A 17,689-nucleotide genomic window follows, 5' to 3' on the forward strand; every position below is an offset into this window, starting at 1 on the left:
CCTCGGTCTCCCTCTACTTCTCCTACCCTCCATTGCAGAGTCCAGTGTTTTTTCTTTTCTTTTTTACAAGTTGCTTCACGTCGCACCGACACAGATTGGTCTTATGGCGGCGATGGAATAGGAAAGGTCTAGGAATGGGAAGGAAGCGGCCGTTGCTTTACGGGGACCCAGAATGCTTTATCCCTACAGTGCTGAATTATCAGTGTTTGACGTACGTTCTATTACAGAACTATTTAAAATAGTTTTACTTGAGTCCGCCTTGTCAATACACTTCATTCGTTCGTTCGTAATCTGCTTACCCTCCAGGGTCGGTTTTTCCCTCGGAATCAGCGAGGGATCCCATCTCTACCGCATCAAGGGCAGTGTCCTGGAACTTCAGACTTGGGTCTGGGGATACAACTGGGGAGGATGACCAGTACCTCGCCAAGGCGGCCTCATCTGCCATGCTGAACAGGGGCCTAGTGGGAGGATGGGAAGTTTGGAAGGGATAGACAAGGCAGAGGGGAGGAAGCGGCCGTGGCCTTAAGTTAGGTACCATCCCGGCATTTGCCTGGAGGAGAAGTGGGAAACCGCGGAAAACCACTTTCAGGATAGCTGAGGTGGGAATCGAACCACCCTCTACTCAGTTGACCTCCCGAGGCTGAGTGGACCCCGTTCCAGCCCTCGTACCACTTTTCAAATTTCGTGGCAGAGCCGGGAATCGAACCCGGACCTCCGGGGGGTGGCAGCTAATCACACTAACCACTTTAATTACTTTGAAAACTAATTCTAATACCAGTCCTTGTTGTGGCTCGATTGTCAACACAAATGCCTTTGATTGTCTGTAATAAGCTTCCCATAGGACAGTCAGCTATGTGGGAAACGACATGGAAAGAAATGTGATTGTAGCGGGAGATCTGAATTTGCCAGATGTAAATTGGGAAGGAAGTGCGAACGACAGGAAGCATGACCAACAAATGGCAAATAAGTTAATATGGGAAGGACAGCTGATTCAGAAAGTGATGGAACCAACCAGAGGGAATAATATCCTGGATGTGGTGCTGATAAAACTGAAGTAATAGATGGTATTAGTAATCATGAAGCTGTTTTTGTGGTAGTTAAAAATAAATGCGATAGAAAGGAAGGTCTTGAAAGTAGGACTGTTAGGCAGTACCAGATGGCTGATAAAGCAGGTATGAGGCAGTTTCTAAAAAGTAACTATGATCGGTGGAAAACGGTAAATAAAAATGTAAACAGACTCTGGGATGGGTTTAAAGAAATTGTTGAAGAATGCGAAAACAGGTTTGTACCTTTAAGGGTGGTAAGGAATGGTAAAGACCCACCTTATTATAATAGAGAAATAAAGAGACTAAGAAGGAGGTGCAGACTGGAAAGAAATAGAGTTAGAAATGGCTCTGGAAGTAAGGAGAAATTGAAGGAACTTACTAGAAAATTGAATCTAGCAAAGAAAGCAGCTAAGGATAACGTGATGGCAAGCATAATTGGCAGTCATACAAATTTTAGTGAAAAATGGAAGGGTATGTATCGGTATTTTAAGGCAGAAACAGGTTCCAAGAAGGACATCCCAGGAATAATTAATGAACAAGGGGAGTGTGTATGTGAGGATCTTCAAAAGGCAGAAGTATTCAGTCAGCAGTATGTAAAGATTGTTGGTTACAAGGATAATGTCGAGGTAGAGGAAGAGACTAAGGCCAAAGAAGTAATAAAATTTACATATGATAACAATGACATTTACAATAAGATACAAAAGTTGAAAACTAGAAAAGCGGCTGGAATTGATCAGATTTCTGGGGATATACTAAAGACAATGGGTTGGAATGTAGTACCATATCTGAAGTACTTATTTGATTATTGTTTGGTCGAAGGAGCTATACCAGATGAATGGAGAGTTGCTATAGTAGCCCCTGTGTATAAAGGAAAGGGTGATAGACATAAAGCTGAAAATTACAGGCCAGTAAGTTTGACATGCATTGTATGTAAGCTTTGGGAAGGCATTCTTTCTGATTATATTAGACATGTTTGTGAAATTAATAACTGGTTCGATAGAAGGCAATTCGGTTTTAGGAAAGGTTATTCCACTGAAGCTCAACTTGTAGGATTCCAGCAAGATATAGCAGATATCTTGGATTCTGGAGGTCAAATGGACTGTATCGCGATTGACATGTCTAAAGCATTTGATAGGGTGGATCATGGGAGACTACTGGCAAAAATGAGTGCAATTGGACTAGACAAAAGAGTGACTGAATGGGTTGCTATATTTCTAGAAAATAGATCTCAGAGAGTTAGAGTAGGTGAAGCTTTGTCTGACCCTGTAATAGTTGAGAGGGGAGTTCCTCAGGGCAGTGTTATCGGACCTTTATGTTTTCTTATATATATAAATGATATGAGTAAAGGAGTGGAATCGGAGGTAAGGCTTTTTGCGGATGATGTTATTCTCTATAGAGTGATAAATAAGTTACAAGATTGTGAGCAACTGCAACGTGACCTCGAAAATATTGTGAGATGGACAGCAGGCAATGGTATGTTGATAAACGGGGCTAAAAGTCAGGTTGTGAGTTTCACAAATAGGAAAAGTCCTCTCAGTTTTAATTACTGCGTTGATGGGGTGAAAGTTCCTTTTGGGGATCATTGTAAGTATCTAGGTGTTAATATAAGGAAAGATCTTCACTGGGGTAATCACATAAATGGGATTGTAAATAAAGGGTATCGATCTCTACACATGGTTATGAGGGTGTTTAGGGGTTGTAGTAAGGATGTAAAGGAGAGTGCATATAAGTCTCTGGTAAGACCCCAACTAGAGTATGGTTCCAGTGTATGGGACCCTCACCAGGATTACCTGATTCAAGAACTGGAAAAAATCCAAAGAAAAGCAGCTCGATTTGTTCTGGGTGATTTCCGACAAAAGAGTAGCGTTACAAAAATGTTGCAATGTTTGGGTTGGGAAAAATTGAGAGAAAGAAGAAGAGCTGCTCGACTAAGTGGTATGTTCCGAGCTGTCAGCGGAGAGGTGGCGTGGAATGACATTAGTAGACGAATAGGTTTGAATGGCGTTTATAAAAGTAGGAAAGATCACGATATGAAGATAAAGTTGGAATTCAAGAGGACAAACTGGGGCAAATATTCGTTTATAGGAAGGGGAGTTAGGGATTGGAATAACATACCAAGGGAGATGTTCAATAAATTTCCAATTTCTTTGAAATCATTTCGGAAAAGGCTAGGAAAGCAACAGATAGGGAATCTGCCACCTGGGCGACTGCTCTAAATGCAGATCAGTATTGATTGATTGATTTAACCTCCACTACAACAAATGACTTTGTACTCTGTCCAGAAGCGGCGCCAAGAAGCTTGGGGCACCCCTGCAATAATTGAAAATAGGCCCCTCGTTTCCTGAGAAGGAAAGTTACAAATTTATTACGTAGTACAGGGTTGTACATTATCACAATGAACAACAACGACACAACGATGATAATAATAAATAATAATAATGTTATGTATGTTGGGTATTCAGCCCGAAGGCTGGTTTGAACCTCCACAGCTCCATCATAGACAGCCTAGGCGTCACTGAAGAGGCATACTAGGGAAATGAGGAATGAGGTAGTTTCCCGTTGCTTTCCTCACCGACCCACAAGATGCTATTGCCAAGCCCACTGAAATGTATGCACCAGCTGACCCTATGAGCGATATTTTCACACCATTCATAACAGGGACTGGCTGCATAAGAAATGGTATTACTAACATTGCTCATACCTCGGTCACTTTCATATTGTCAAAGCCAAGGATGAGACTGAGACAGGTCAATGAAAGTAACAAATTGCTCTAACCCGTACCAAAAGACATAGCGCACTGTAAACACTACGTCTTGCCAGCAAGGGCTCTTATTATTATTATTATTATTATTATTATTATTATTATTATTATTATATATAAAATTATATAATTAATATAACAATAGAGCCTCCGTGGCTCAGACGGCAGCGCGTCGGCCTCTCACCGCTGGATACCGTGGTTCAAATCCCGGTCACTCCATGTGAGATTTGTGCTGGACAAAGCGGAGGCGGGACAGGTTTTTCTCCGGGTACTCTGGTTTTCCCTGTCATCTTTCATCCAGCAACACTCTCCATTCTCATTTCATAGCATCTATCACTCATTAATATAAATCACTTTGGGACCCATCGTAATAACAGCCTATATATGATTCATTCATTACATCCCTGACCCGGTCAAAGACTGGAAAACAGGTTGTAGGTTTTCATTTTCAATAATAATAATAATAATAATAATAATAATAATAATAATAATAATAATAATAATAATAATAATAATAATAATAATAATAATAATTGTTCCGGGGTATTTGTGGAACGCAGAGAGGTGAAAGAAGGTGCGGACTTGAATGGGTCTAACTACAATATCAAGAAATGAATTAAAATTTTAACAAAGGTTATATTTTCTCAATACCACAAAAAAAAAAAAAGTTAACAAATTCCCACTAGGTGAAATCACAATGAAAAATCAGGTAAAATGCCAATCTTGAAACGAGACTTGGAAAAATCCAAGATTCAGTCGTGAACACTGCTCTGCCATTATTCCGTTAAATATCCACACTGCTCATTCCAACCAGTGCCTCAGAGTAGGGATTGAATAGCTCGAACGCTATGATGAACCAGTGTGTTACGTACCAGTAGTGTTAGAAAATGTATGAACCAGAGGAACGGCATGTGAAAGAAGAAAGATATAACTCCCCAGCTACTTCCCGCCAATATTCAGGCAGGCTGTTACACTCGGTACGACCGGGCGAGTTGGCTGTGTGGTCAGGGGCGTGCAGCTGTGAGCTTGCATTCGGGAGATAGTAGATTCGAACCCCACTATTGGCAGCCCTAAAGATGGTAATCTGTGGTTTCCCATTTTTACACCAGGCAAATGCTGGGACTGTATCTTAATTAACGCCAAGGCCGCTTCCATCACACTCCTAGTCCTTTCCTATCCCATCGTCGCTGTAAGACCTATGTGTTTCGGAGCGACGTAAAGCAATTTTTTTAAATACTCGGTGCGCAGCAGTAATCCTATCTATATGAGATGAGTGGCAATAGAAGACATAAAGCACATCACAACAAACGATGGTTAATGTAATGTTATTGTTGATCAGTTTTATGAGCTTTCTATATTGTAGCCCTTCACAGTTAGTTTTCTTTAGACTCTGTGATATTAGAGCGTCTTATAAAATTATTTTTAGCGTAGACTGTAGTCCCTTATTCTCCGACTTAACATACCGATTTTCATTCAATTCTGTTTACCCATTTTCTCGTGACTTGGCGCTGATATGGACTTAGTAACAAAAATCCAAATTCATGAATTTCTCTGTGATCATAGCCGGTACGGTAACAAAGTATAAGTCAGAAATGATCGGAAATTTAATTCTATATAACTTCAGTTTTTTTGGTATAGGCTATTATCGATACGACCACTAATAACAAATATTGCAGAATTAATTTGTAGGCCTTCCTCTAAACTACCATTTCACTCAGCGTGAATTAAAAATTATTTATGGCCTAGATTATAGTGACTTAATCCCTGACTTTGCATATCGATTTTAATTAATATAGGACAGCTAATAACATAAATGTTTGAGAATTAAATGTTAGACCTTCCCCTAAACTACCATTTTCTCAGCGTGAATACAATTATTTATAACCCAGATTGTAATGACTTATTCACGATTTTGTATACCGATTTTCATTAAGATACGACCACTAATAACATAAATATTTGAGAATTAAATTTTCGGCCTTCCCTTAAACTATCATTACACTCAGCGTGAATAAAATTATTTATGGCCTATTGTAGCAACTTATTCCCCGACTTTGCAAACCGATTTTCATTAAATTCTTTTCAGCTATTTTCTCGTGATGGGTGTACAGACAGACAGACAGACAGACAGACAGACAGACAGACAGACAGACAGACAGACAGACAGACAGACAGACAGACAGACAGACAGACAGACAGACAGACAGACAGACAGACAGACAGACAGACAGACAGACAGACAGACAGACAGACAGACAGACATTACGGAAAATCAAAAAGGGCATTTCCTTGTTACTGTGGACATGACCGATACAGAAATACCATTCTTTTTAAATTCTGAGCAATATACATATATATATATATATATATATATATATATAGATTAATATTATAGTAATCAAAATACGCTGACCGTCACAATATTAAGAAATAATTTCGTTCCTAGGACCAACAATTCACAACTCAACCGTCCATCGTAAGCCTATTTAGCTACACTGACTGCCGAGAGTTATAAACAGGCTCAAAGCTTCAGTACAGTATTTAGAGTTTAGATAAGGAGGATGTCTTTGTTATCGCATCTCCGCTGACTACTGGGTTGTCAGAACTGGCTAAAAAGTCTTGTTGATTGTTGTGAGTGGCATCAAGGGATGGTTATTATTGGAACAGGTTGGGAAACTCACATTCTTTCAGAAATAACTTTTTTTCTTGCTAGTTGCTTTACGTCGCACCGACACAGATAGGTCTTATGGCGACGATGGGACAGGGAAGGGCTAGGAGTGGGAAGGAAGCGGCCGTGGCCTTAATTAAGGTACAGCCCCAGCATTTGCCTGGTGTGAAAACGGGAAACCACGGAAAACCATTTTCAGGGCTGCCGACAGTGGGGTTCGAACCTACTATCTCCCGAATACTGGACATTGGCCGCACTTAAGCGACTGCAGCTATCGAGCTCGGTCAGAAATAACTACCGTACTCCTATTGACGATAGAAGCTCTGCACTACGACGGCCTAAGTAATAAAAATAATACTGTGTAGTGTGCTGTAGCTTTATCAATATGTAAATAATCACTATTCAGTTACTGAATTAATAAAAAGTCATGGGCCCCTCAAAAGCCATGGGCTCCCCGGTCCCGCGGGTTCTGCGGGGTCGTTGTCGCCGCCACTGACTCTGTCATATGCCTTACCTAGATCTATGAAACTTTTTATTTATTTATTTATTGCACGATGTAGGGTTTCTTTACTTCACTTAGATTTTGTCACTCTTAATTTAAATCTTTACTTCATTACATTATATTAATACCAATGTTCGACTCATTGGCTGAATGGTCAGCGTTGAGGCCTTCGGTTCAGAGGGTGCCGGGTTCGATTCCCGGTCGGGTCGGTGATTTTAATCGCGTCTGATTAATTCTTCTGGCCCGGGCACTGCAAGTTTGTGTTTGTCCCAACACTTTCCTCTTCATATTCAGACAACACACTACACTATCAACCACCACAGAAACATACAATAGTAATTACTTCCCTCCACGTAGAGTTGGCGTCAGGAAGGGCATCTGGCCGTAAAACAGGCCCAAATCCACATGTGCGACACAGTTCGCACCCGCGATCCCTCAGACGTGGGAAAAGCGGTGTAAGAAGAAGATTATATGAATCCATCTCCTGCTGGGTCGGGGCACCACATCCCTCTTCCATCATTTTGTCCCAGTCCAGGTTTCTTCTTCTTGCACTCCTCTTTATTGAACCGATCCACCTTGTCCTTGGTCTCCCTCTCGCTCTCCTTCCCTCGAACTTCAGCATCTGTTTTGGTATTCTTTTCTCTTCTATCCTGTTTACATTTCCAAACCACCTTAGCAGTTTGCCGCTATCAATTCGGTTTCTCTTCGCTGTAGTACATAGTTTGTGAACAGAAAATGTGCATGAGCAGATATTCTTTCTCAGTTTGAAATGTCAAGTTTCTTCTACTGTCGGCTCTAGGAAGATGACATTTTAAAAGTGCCAGGAATTCCAAGTTATCTAATACGTCTACCACTTATAATTTTGTAGAGAAATGTCACAGCATAATTCTCCCTTCGGAATTCTACGCTGCACAATCTTAAATTAAAAATAAATCGTTGTATGGTGTCATTAGAGCGTATGCCTGCTTTAAATACTCGTATAAATAATTGCTGTACGTATTTAATTTGTGCAATGTGTGTTTTACACCTGGGTCTCCGTACAATGTGCAAATTCTGATTATAGTCTCACGAAGGAATTGTAAAAACGAATGCATCTGTTTGCCTTTTTAAATTATTTTCCGTTCCTGAGTACAAAATCCAAGGTTCTCTATGCTCCATTTATCATTTTATATAGGAATTGTACAAACGAATGCATCTGTTTGCCTTTTTAAATTATTTTCCGTTCCTGAGTACAAAATCCAAGGTTCTCTATGCTCCATTTATCATTTTATATAGATTAGGAGTGAAAGGTAGTTCTTTGTCAAATAAGATCCCTAACCTCATTTACGTTTCGTACGTGAAACAAATAGGGCTTTATCTATGTGTGAAATACAATGAAACACATTTAGGCCCGATTTATTCAATCTCAGTAGAAATAAAACTAACGCACTGCTTGTTAACATAGCGTTAAAAATTTAGTTAAAAATGTCAAGATTCTTGCGTTTATCCAAACATTTCCTGAGAACTGTTAGCTAACATGGTGTTACTTCTCACAAGATTCACGATCAGTGAGAATCTAGAGGGCAGTGGCAGAATCATGCAGTTTTTGAGCGCACTCCAATGTGCTTTTGTTTAGTAAATTTACACAAGTAATCCAGAAATCTGCCCCTCCGCCTTTGACTCCGGGTTATGATAGAACTGGTTATCTTGCCTTGGTACGCCCTGACCCTGGTTCTACGGGCCGGGTTCCATTTTCTTCTCCTCCGCCTGCTACAACACCATCTTCTCTTCCCACAGCATCACCTCCCTCTACTTCGGGTCCTAGTTACCCGCCCCGATCCCACGACTCTCAACTGTTAATACAAAGAAACCAAGTACATCAAGAAATCCAACAAATCTTATTCTTGCTTCTTCAGAATGTGGGAGGAGAGTCTCCCATTTCACCGGTAATTTATCAACTACGAGATCGCATCGCTCATATCCTTACCCTATATGATACGCGTTTTGCAGTGGAACGCTAGAAGTCTTTTTCATAAAAAACATGAACTTCAACTATTAATTCAGGAAACATGTGCTGACATCATTATAATACAAGAAACGTGGTTTTATACAAACACCCTTTTTCATCTTCCTGATTTTCGTGTCGAACGCCTTGATACTAATGGAAGTGAAGGCCTTGCCATTTTTATTCATAAGTCTATTCCATATGTCCCCTTTCCTCTGACGCATTGCATTCCAAATACTCTTGCTTTAGGTATTATCGTGCGAAATATATATTTCATCAATGTGTATTGTCCTCCTGATGTTTATATATCTACCTCTCACTGGTCCCACTTCCTTACCCAATTTGATTCCATAGACAATGTTTTTCTCTTTGGTGATTTTAATTGTTTCCATACTGCCTGGGGTAGTTCTAAAGATACATCTAAAGGGACAAATTTTCTTACGGCAACTCAATCCCATCACTTTACCCTTTTAAATGACGGGTCCCCAACTCGACTCACCCCTCCTGGTTCACCCCCTAGTTCTGTTGATCTTTCGCTTTGCCATGACCACATGACTCCTAATACCGTGTGGCATATACTCAGTGACACTCATCTGAGTGATCATTTCCCTTTTATTATTTCTTTTGGTGTTTGTAAACCACCCTTTTCCTCATCCCCACCCTCTCAGCTCAGTAATATTCGGTCTTTCCGAAATTTTGATAAACAATCGTATTGTAGTTTCCTTCACACCCATTTCCTTCAATACACGCCCAATACCTTAGACTATCCTACCCTTCTACGCATTCTCTCCTCATATGTTGAGACTTTCCATCCATTCAAATTTATCCCCTCCCTCTGTCCCCGTCCTTATCAGAAAATACATTGGTGGGACGACGAATGTCACAAGTTAATACTGCGGCGAACAGCTTTATTTAAATTGTATCGTAAGAATATGACACTAGCTAATTATTTAACATTGAAACGTCATAATGCATGTATCAAACGCATATTTAATGCAAAGAGACGCGAGTCTTGGAAGGCCTTCATCTCCTCTCTTAATCATCGCGTATCTGCAACATCCCTTTGGAACGCCATTCGCGCACTTACCCGTGTTACTTCTGTACACTCTGCGCATTCGATTATTCTGCCTAATGTCCTTCTTTCTTTTCTATATACTATAACACCTGACTTCACAATTCCGCCTCCCTTTTCTTCTTTCCGTCCCATATCCTCCCAATTTTCTGTTTTACTTCAACCCATCCAACTGTCCGAATTACAGTCCGTTTTACAAGTAGTTCGTAGTTCATCTCCTGGTCCCGATAGTATCACTTACACTATGCTCCGACTTTTACCCCATACCGGTCTTCTTGTCTTACTTTCTCTTTTTAATAATATCCTTCTCACCTTACAAGTACCGGCACAGTGGAACAACTTTCATTTAGTCCCAATTCTTAAACCTGGGAAAGATCCCTCTTCTCCTTTAAGTTATCGTGGCATTGTTTTAAGTTCCTGTGTTAGGAAACTCTTTCAAAAAATTCTACTACGGCGTCTTCTCTGGGTTATGGAGAAACATCAGATCCTTCCTATATATCAGTATGCCTTTTTTAAAGGACGTAGCACACAAGATCCACTCAATATTTTGTTGACTGATCTCCTACTAGCTAGACATCGTAAACATAGCACTATTACTGTTTTTCTTGATATTCAAGGAGCTTATGATTCCGTTCCTTTACACCTATTATGGTCTTGCCTTGATTCGCTTGGCTTTCCCTCTGCTTTTATTTCACTATTAGAACGCCTATATACTTCTCGTACTCTCATTCTCAAATCCCCCTACTCCCCGTTTCCAGGAAGACACGTTTCGCATGGAGTCCCTTAGGGTGATATACTAAGCGGTATCCTCTTTGCGCTTTACATGCGAGATTTAGAACGTATAATTACAAAGAACGCACGAGTTTTAGCTTACGCAGACGACTATGTTTTATACGTATCACATGATAGTGTTGATGTGTGTAGGAGAAAAATAGAGTGTGTCCTTCATGAGGTTGCTCTCTGGTTACATGAACATGGTTTCTCACTCTCGCCTTCCAAATGTGCTGCAATCCTATTTACCCATACTCGCGCACCTAACCGTTCTCCTCTCCTTCTTGATCGTCTTACCATCCCCTTTGTTAATCAGCATCCCTACCTTGGAGTCATATTGGACCACAAATTATCATGGACTCCTTATGTGGTCTCTCTTCAACGTAAAACTGATCGTTTTATTTCTATATTACGTACGATCACCCGTCGAAGTTGGGGCGCTGACCCCGTTACAGCTATTCTCCTTTACAGAGCAACTATTCGATCCTTACTAGATTATTGTGCTCTTTTTATCGACACCGCTTCTGCTACTACCCTTGCACGTTTAAATACAATACAATACCACGCACTACGTGTCTGTTTAGGAGCACTTAAAACTACACCAACCAATGCCTTATTAATAGAAGCCGGTGAACAGCCTTTAAAGATTCGGCGACAGACTATAGCCGCTAAGTATGTCCTCAAACATTTTACTGTTACCCGGTCTCAGCTTATCCCCAAGCTACGACTTTTACATTCTTATTATTCTTCCAAAGCTCCCCGTGGAAACCGTGTCCCTCTACATAAGGGAAGTAAGTATTTTTACTGACGGATCAAAATCAGCACACGGCGTTGGAGCAGCCTTTTATATCCCCCAACCGTATACTCTCTCTGAGTTTTCCCTCCCTTCTGCCTTTTCTGTTTTTACCGCCGAATTGTTTGCTATTAGACAAGCCCTCATTACCATCAGGTCACATGCTTATGATAAGGTTACGATTTTCACGGATGCACAAAATGTTCTGCATGCCTTATGCTCGCCTCTCTCTTCCCCTAATTGGTACTTATATAGCGTTAAGTATCTCTTATATATCCTTACTCGTTCTGGTGTTTATATAACTCTAGTTTGGGTTCCCAGTCACTCTGGTATCATGGGGAATGAGACTGCTGATCAGGCAGCTAAACGAGCATCACAACAATCCCCCTCTCTTTTTCTTGCGATCCCCCCTTCTGATCTCATTCATGAAGTGCGGGATATAGCATATCAACATTGGCAGTCCGATTGGAATGAAACGTCACGAGAAAAGGGATGTTTTTATCATCAATTACAACCTGTTATTCCTCTTAAACCATGGTTTTATTATGGTACGTACTCTCGGCGCCATATCACATCTATTATACGTCTACGTTTTAATCATGCCCTTACTCCCCAATATAAAAATCGTTTTCATCTTCCTCCCCCAACTTCCTGTGCTTGTGGCTTGTCTGATACTGACAGTAATCATCTTCTGTTACAATGTCCTGCTTTTGATGTTCCCCGCCAGCGCTTCCTATCCTCTTTGCTTAACATGGGCATCCCCTTCCCCACAAGTATTTCGTGTTTATTATCCTCTCTAACTCCTACTCTTGTGAACAGCATAAATCAGTTTCTTGATGATGCACATATTATATTATAATCCTCTGACAGTCTCTTTATGCTCTCTCTTCCATTGCAAAATGTTTATCATAATTTTGGTAGGATATAAATCTCTTTACCCTCTGTCTATATGTTATCATCGTTTCTTGTGTGACTCCTACGGAATGTTTTTTTTTTTTCTATCAATTACTTTTTAAAGTACAATACGAGTGATACATGTGTCAGTGTTAAGTAATTAATGTTTTCGTGACTGGACGATAACACATGAGTCCAACCACACCTTTCAAGAAGAAGAAGAAGAAGAAGTGCTTTTGTTTGAATACAGCTGTAAACTAAGGCGCGTAAAGTCAACATTTATTAGAATTTTTTGTCTTGACCGTGAATTTTCTGTTGCTCTATAAACCAATATGAAAAAAAGCCGAGAAGAGAATGAGTGGTTCAGATTTCCCTTCGTTTGGAAATTACTTCCAGGTATATTCCTATTATAGAATGTAAGCAAACTAATGGATCCGTGCTCAGAGCTATAAGTGACGCTTGACAGAAAATTTGTATTGAATTCAATGTGCATACTGACGTTTGCCAACGTACGATCAAACAACTGAAACAGCTGTATGAAAATAATTTCTTCTAACTCTTTCTGAAAAAAGGCCTATTATATTCCAAATATTCAAGATACCGCCTCTGTGGTGTAGTGGTTAGCGTGATTAGCTGCCACCCCCGGAGGTCCGGGTTCGATTCCCGGCTCTGCCACGAAATTTGAAAAGTGGTACGAGGGCTGGAACGGGGTCCACTCAGCCTCGGGAGGTCAACTGAGTAGAGGTGGGTTCGATTCCCACCTCAGCCATCCTGGAAGTGGTTTTCCGTGGTTTTCCACTTCTCCTCCAGGCGAATGCCGGGATGGTACCTAACTTAAGGCCACGGCCACTTCCTTCCCTCTTCCTTGCCTGTCCCATCCAATCTTCCCATCCCTCCACAAGGCCCCTGTTCAGCATAGCAGGTGAGGCCGCCTGGGCGAAGTACTAGTCATACTCCCCAGTTGTATCCCCCGACCAAGAGTCTGAAGCTCTAGGACACTGCCCTTGAGGCGGTAGAGGTGGGATCCCTCGCTAAGTCCGAGGGAAAAACCGAACCTGGAGGGTAAACAGATGATGATGATGATGATGATGATATTCAAGATACAGAAGTTCTTCATCTAATGCACATGCCATATTTTGAGCTAACAGAAAATTTAACTGCTTGAACCTGGGCTTTTAAGTTCATTGAGAGTTTAACAGATTGTTAGTCTTAAATGTTGATTAAATGCTGAGGTGGTTAAGTTCACTGTTAAATTGTTTTAACATGCAGTTAAATCTTAACTGAGATTTAATAAACCGGGGCTTAGAGACCTTAGGCTAAGCCGGCCCCGTGGTGTAGGGGTAGTGTGCTTGCCTCTTACCCGGAGGCTCTGGGTTCGATTACCGGCCAGGTCGGAAATTTTTACCTGGACCTGAGGGCTGGTTCGAGGTCCACTCAGCCTACGTGATTAGAATTGAGGAGCTATTGACGGTGAGATAGCGGCCCCGGTCTAGAAAGCCAAGAATAACGGCCGAGAGGATTCGTCGTGCTGATCACACGACATCTCGTAATCTGCAGGCCTTCGGGCTGAGCAGTTGTCGCTTGGCAGGCCCAGGCCCTTCAAGGGCTGCAGCGCCATGGGGGGAAGGGGGTAGAGACGTTAAAGTGACAGGTAACACTTAATTCGAGCTGTAAGAAATCGCTATCACTACTTGAAGAAATAGGTTTGAATTGCACATTGAAAATCTGGTCCTGACAGCCCCTCTGTGGCCTGAAACCACACTGGATTTTACCCAACTTACTCTCCATCAGAGATCGCAGCCTTTATTTCAAATACCTGTTAACACCTTGCCTGGTATACTACCTATTATTTTTGCAATCCTTCCTGTTCCCTTACCTAAATGCAGTTACTTTCGTCGAATCAGAAGGTACCTTACTAACATTCCATGCTAATCCTGCTTTCATCCCTGTTTTTCACGATTTCATGCCTAGTTTCATGTATTCCAGCTGTTTTATGGCAATATACTGTATTTTATTTACCATCCTTTAAATATCTCGACCATGATTTCACTGTCATCTTTGTTCTTCTCTTCTTGAACTCCACTGTTCGAGATAACAACTGAAAGATTTACGTGGAAGAGATTTTCAAAATATTCCTGCCATTTTCCAGTGATACCCTCTGATCATTAATGCCTTCGCCTAATTTATCCATTACCCGATTCATTTCCTTTTCTCCCTTCTTAATATTCTTTATAACAGTCCAGAAAAGTTTCTCTGCAACTTGAACCCTTTCTATATAATTGCCAAAATTTTCCCATGACTTCTTCTTCACTTAAGAATGAATCAAATCCAAGAATCCTACAGCAAACATATTGCATAGGACCGTTTGTTTCTGTTCGCAGGCCATCTGGTGCTCAAGGATATATTTCCGTGTGTGCCATCACTCCAAACTCCACCTTCATGCAGAAAAATGTGATGTCCAATCACAGCGACGCTTGTGTCAAACCCTGTCAGTCGGTCATCATTCCTTGGATTGACATACACCGTTCAGGTCACGCAAGGTTCAATGTACTGGTAACGGACTTCGTGGATTCAATCCCATTCTGCGAGACTGTAATAGCTCTTAACAGAAAACTGCTGCGGTAGCACAAACTACTCTACATTCCGTATTCAGGTCGTCAATCGAACTGGACAAAAATAACTATTTAATCCGCATATTTTAGTATTAAGAGATCAAGACTGATTTATTACATTTAATGGCGAACGCCAGCAGAAAACAACAGATCGATGGTCGTGCTCTACAGGGCGGCGATTTGCTTTTGGAACCGTTCTGTAATTGCATTCTTCACACTCCTCAGGAATCTTCGCCGATGCAAGAATCGTCTCAGTTTACTGTCGGCGGTTGCACAGTAGGGTTGCAAGTGGCTACGGATGATCCGTGGTCCGACAGCTCTGCACTCCGACCGACCAACCGAGCTCTACGCCTCTGCATTTGGGTCTGGTCCCCCCATCGGCTGTCCTGAGAATGGTTTTCCATTCTCCTGCGCTAAGGCGAATGCAGTAGTATGAGCAAAGTATGGTCTAAAACAGGGCCTCTCAAACGCCCAAAATTTTACACGTTCAAACCGAGGTGCAGAGACTCCGTGCATTGTGCATCGGTCCGATTCGACTCAACTCGGCTTGACTCGAATGGTGTAGTGTGCTGAGGGCGACGAAGCGTTCGGTGATCGACGACTTGCTTATCAGTGAAACAGATAAGCGCAAGATTACAACATAATAATGGAGAAATCTGTTTTGAAGAAAGCAAAGACTTCCGAAAGTTCATTTCAATCGACCTGGGAACTTTCGTAATTTTTCTCAGTCGTGACGATAAAGCCAAATGCTTAATCGGTGGAACAATAATTACGTTATCATTAAACAGATCTATTTTTCAATACAAAGGCTTTGCTCGAATTCTACGAGAATTTATCGAAGGTAGATTTTCCCAAACTGCATCGAGAAGCAGCTAAGCTTATTTCTATGTTTCGTTCTATATACATATGTGGAAGTTATTTTTCTGTTTTGACTTATACGTAAACTACATTGTGTGCGAGTATTTCTGATTGTAATTTAAAGAACGCTCTCAGAATTGCTGTCAGACGATCCCTTGTTCCAGACATTACTGGTATAATGGCAAAGAAATAGGAAAACAAGAGCTAGAGTAGATAAATTGTGTGCTCAAACCAAACTGAAAGAAGAGGTTTTTTTTTAACGCCGGTAACATTATCCCATACAATAGTGCGTCTCCACTCACCGCACAAAAATATTTCGCAGTGAGGGGAGAATCAGCAGGAAACGCGAAGAAGGTGGAGACAGGCCGAACGGGTGAGACAGATGTAGGGAAAGAGGAGTGGGGGTTTTTCACTCTGGTAAACCTAGTGAAGTCGTGTTCTGCACCTTGCACCGTGCAATGCATTGACGCATGCACCCTGAGAGGCCCTGTTCTAAAACAATGGGTGCAACGTCAGCATTTTCCCAGAAATAACCTCGGTAGCTAACCTCACCCAGTGGGGTTAAGTTAGCGTCCATGGTTGCAAGGTTAGCTTAAGACGTCATGATGATGCCATTGACTAGGGAGTCAATGACCTTGTCTGCACAAAAATGCTGACTCAGCAAAAATTCAAATTTCCCGCCAAAAGCGTAGGAAATGCTGACGTTGCACCCATTGTTTCAGAACATACTTTGCTCATTACTTACGGCCGCCAACTCGCTCACCTTCACCGGAAATTTTCTAGCCTGAGTGAAGGAGTCACCGTCTAAGAGGCCCGCTTCCCCCTTCAGGGGAAGAATTAAAACATTGTAGCAACAAGAGTAGTAGTAGTCAGTTTACTAGCACTATCTGAAGCACGACATACTCAGACTGTATGGTGAGTGATTCAGAACCCCTACTCGTACATTATTTATCGTTAATAATTAATGAGACCGAATGGGTCAATTTTTGTGATTTTCTGTCTTCCACGTAATTTTATGCCGGAGGCTATAGCCGATCGTCCGTTGTTGAAATGAAGCAAATCGTTATTCTCTGTAAGACATAAACTCAGGATGTTACTTTCATGTCTGGTGTTGAAACCAAACGAGTCAACTAGGAAAATCGAATTGTCACTGATTCTGAGCTTTTAGACTTGACATGACTTGTATTTCTGAGTTGTTCTTTTCCAGACCATTGTTAATTTCCTAATAAAGAAGCCTACTCATAATTTTTTATGTGTCGAATGATTTATGTTGCCCTATTCTAACATTCCCTTTCACAGAAATCTCCTTCTGAAGCTCTCAACTTCAGGCTTGTTTATTACATAAACGAGTAGAGTTTACACAAAGGTAGGCTGGGTTAAATACTGAATGTAGAATTATACAAGAAATATATCATTAAACATGCACATTAAGTTAGATCATCCTATATATATATATCTTTATGATGATCCGTGCGATTGAGGCCATATGATCAGGTTTACTGTTGTATTAAATCGGAGGAAGGTGTAGTAAGCGACCTGATTGAATGTAAGATTGGCTTGAAACAGGGCTGTAAACTAACACCGATTCTATTTTTATTATTTATATGTGATTTTTGCAAGGACAAGCGGGGGAGGGGGGATAAATAGGCTTAGCCGGTTTTAGGCGATCAAGAGATTCCAGGATTGATTTTTGCTGACGATGTGCTATTAATGACTCTAACAGGGTGG

The 17,689-nt window shown here is 41.2% G+C and overlaps 1 protein-coding gene across 1 annotated transcript in view; it reads left to right on the top strand.

The window, feature by feature from the left end:
- The window catches only part of LOC136873537 (PI-PLC X domain-containing protein 2), a 50,200-nt gene extending 33,014 nt beyond the window's left edge, over positions 1 to 17,186 (top strand). Inside the window, exon 4 of the mRNA XM_067146709.2 lies at positions 14,873 to 17,186. Within this exon, the coding sequence (XP_067002810.2) occupies positions 14,873 to 15,116 (244 nt within the window). The 3' untranslated portion in view covers positions 15,117 to 17,186. The remainder of the gene's footprint in view (positions 1 to 14,872) is intronic.
- The last annotated feature ends 503 nt before the right edge of the window (positions 17,187 to 17,689 follow it).

Source organism: Anabrus simplex, chromosome 1 (assembly GCF_040414725.1).
Source record: "Anabrus simplex isolate iqAnaSimp1 chromosome 1, ASM4041472v1, whole genome shotgun sequence".
Taxonomy (NCBI): Eukaryota; Metazoa; Arthropoda; class Insecta; order Orthoptera; family Tettigoniidae; genus Anabrus; species Anabrus simplex.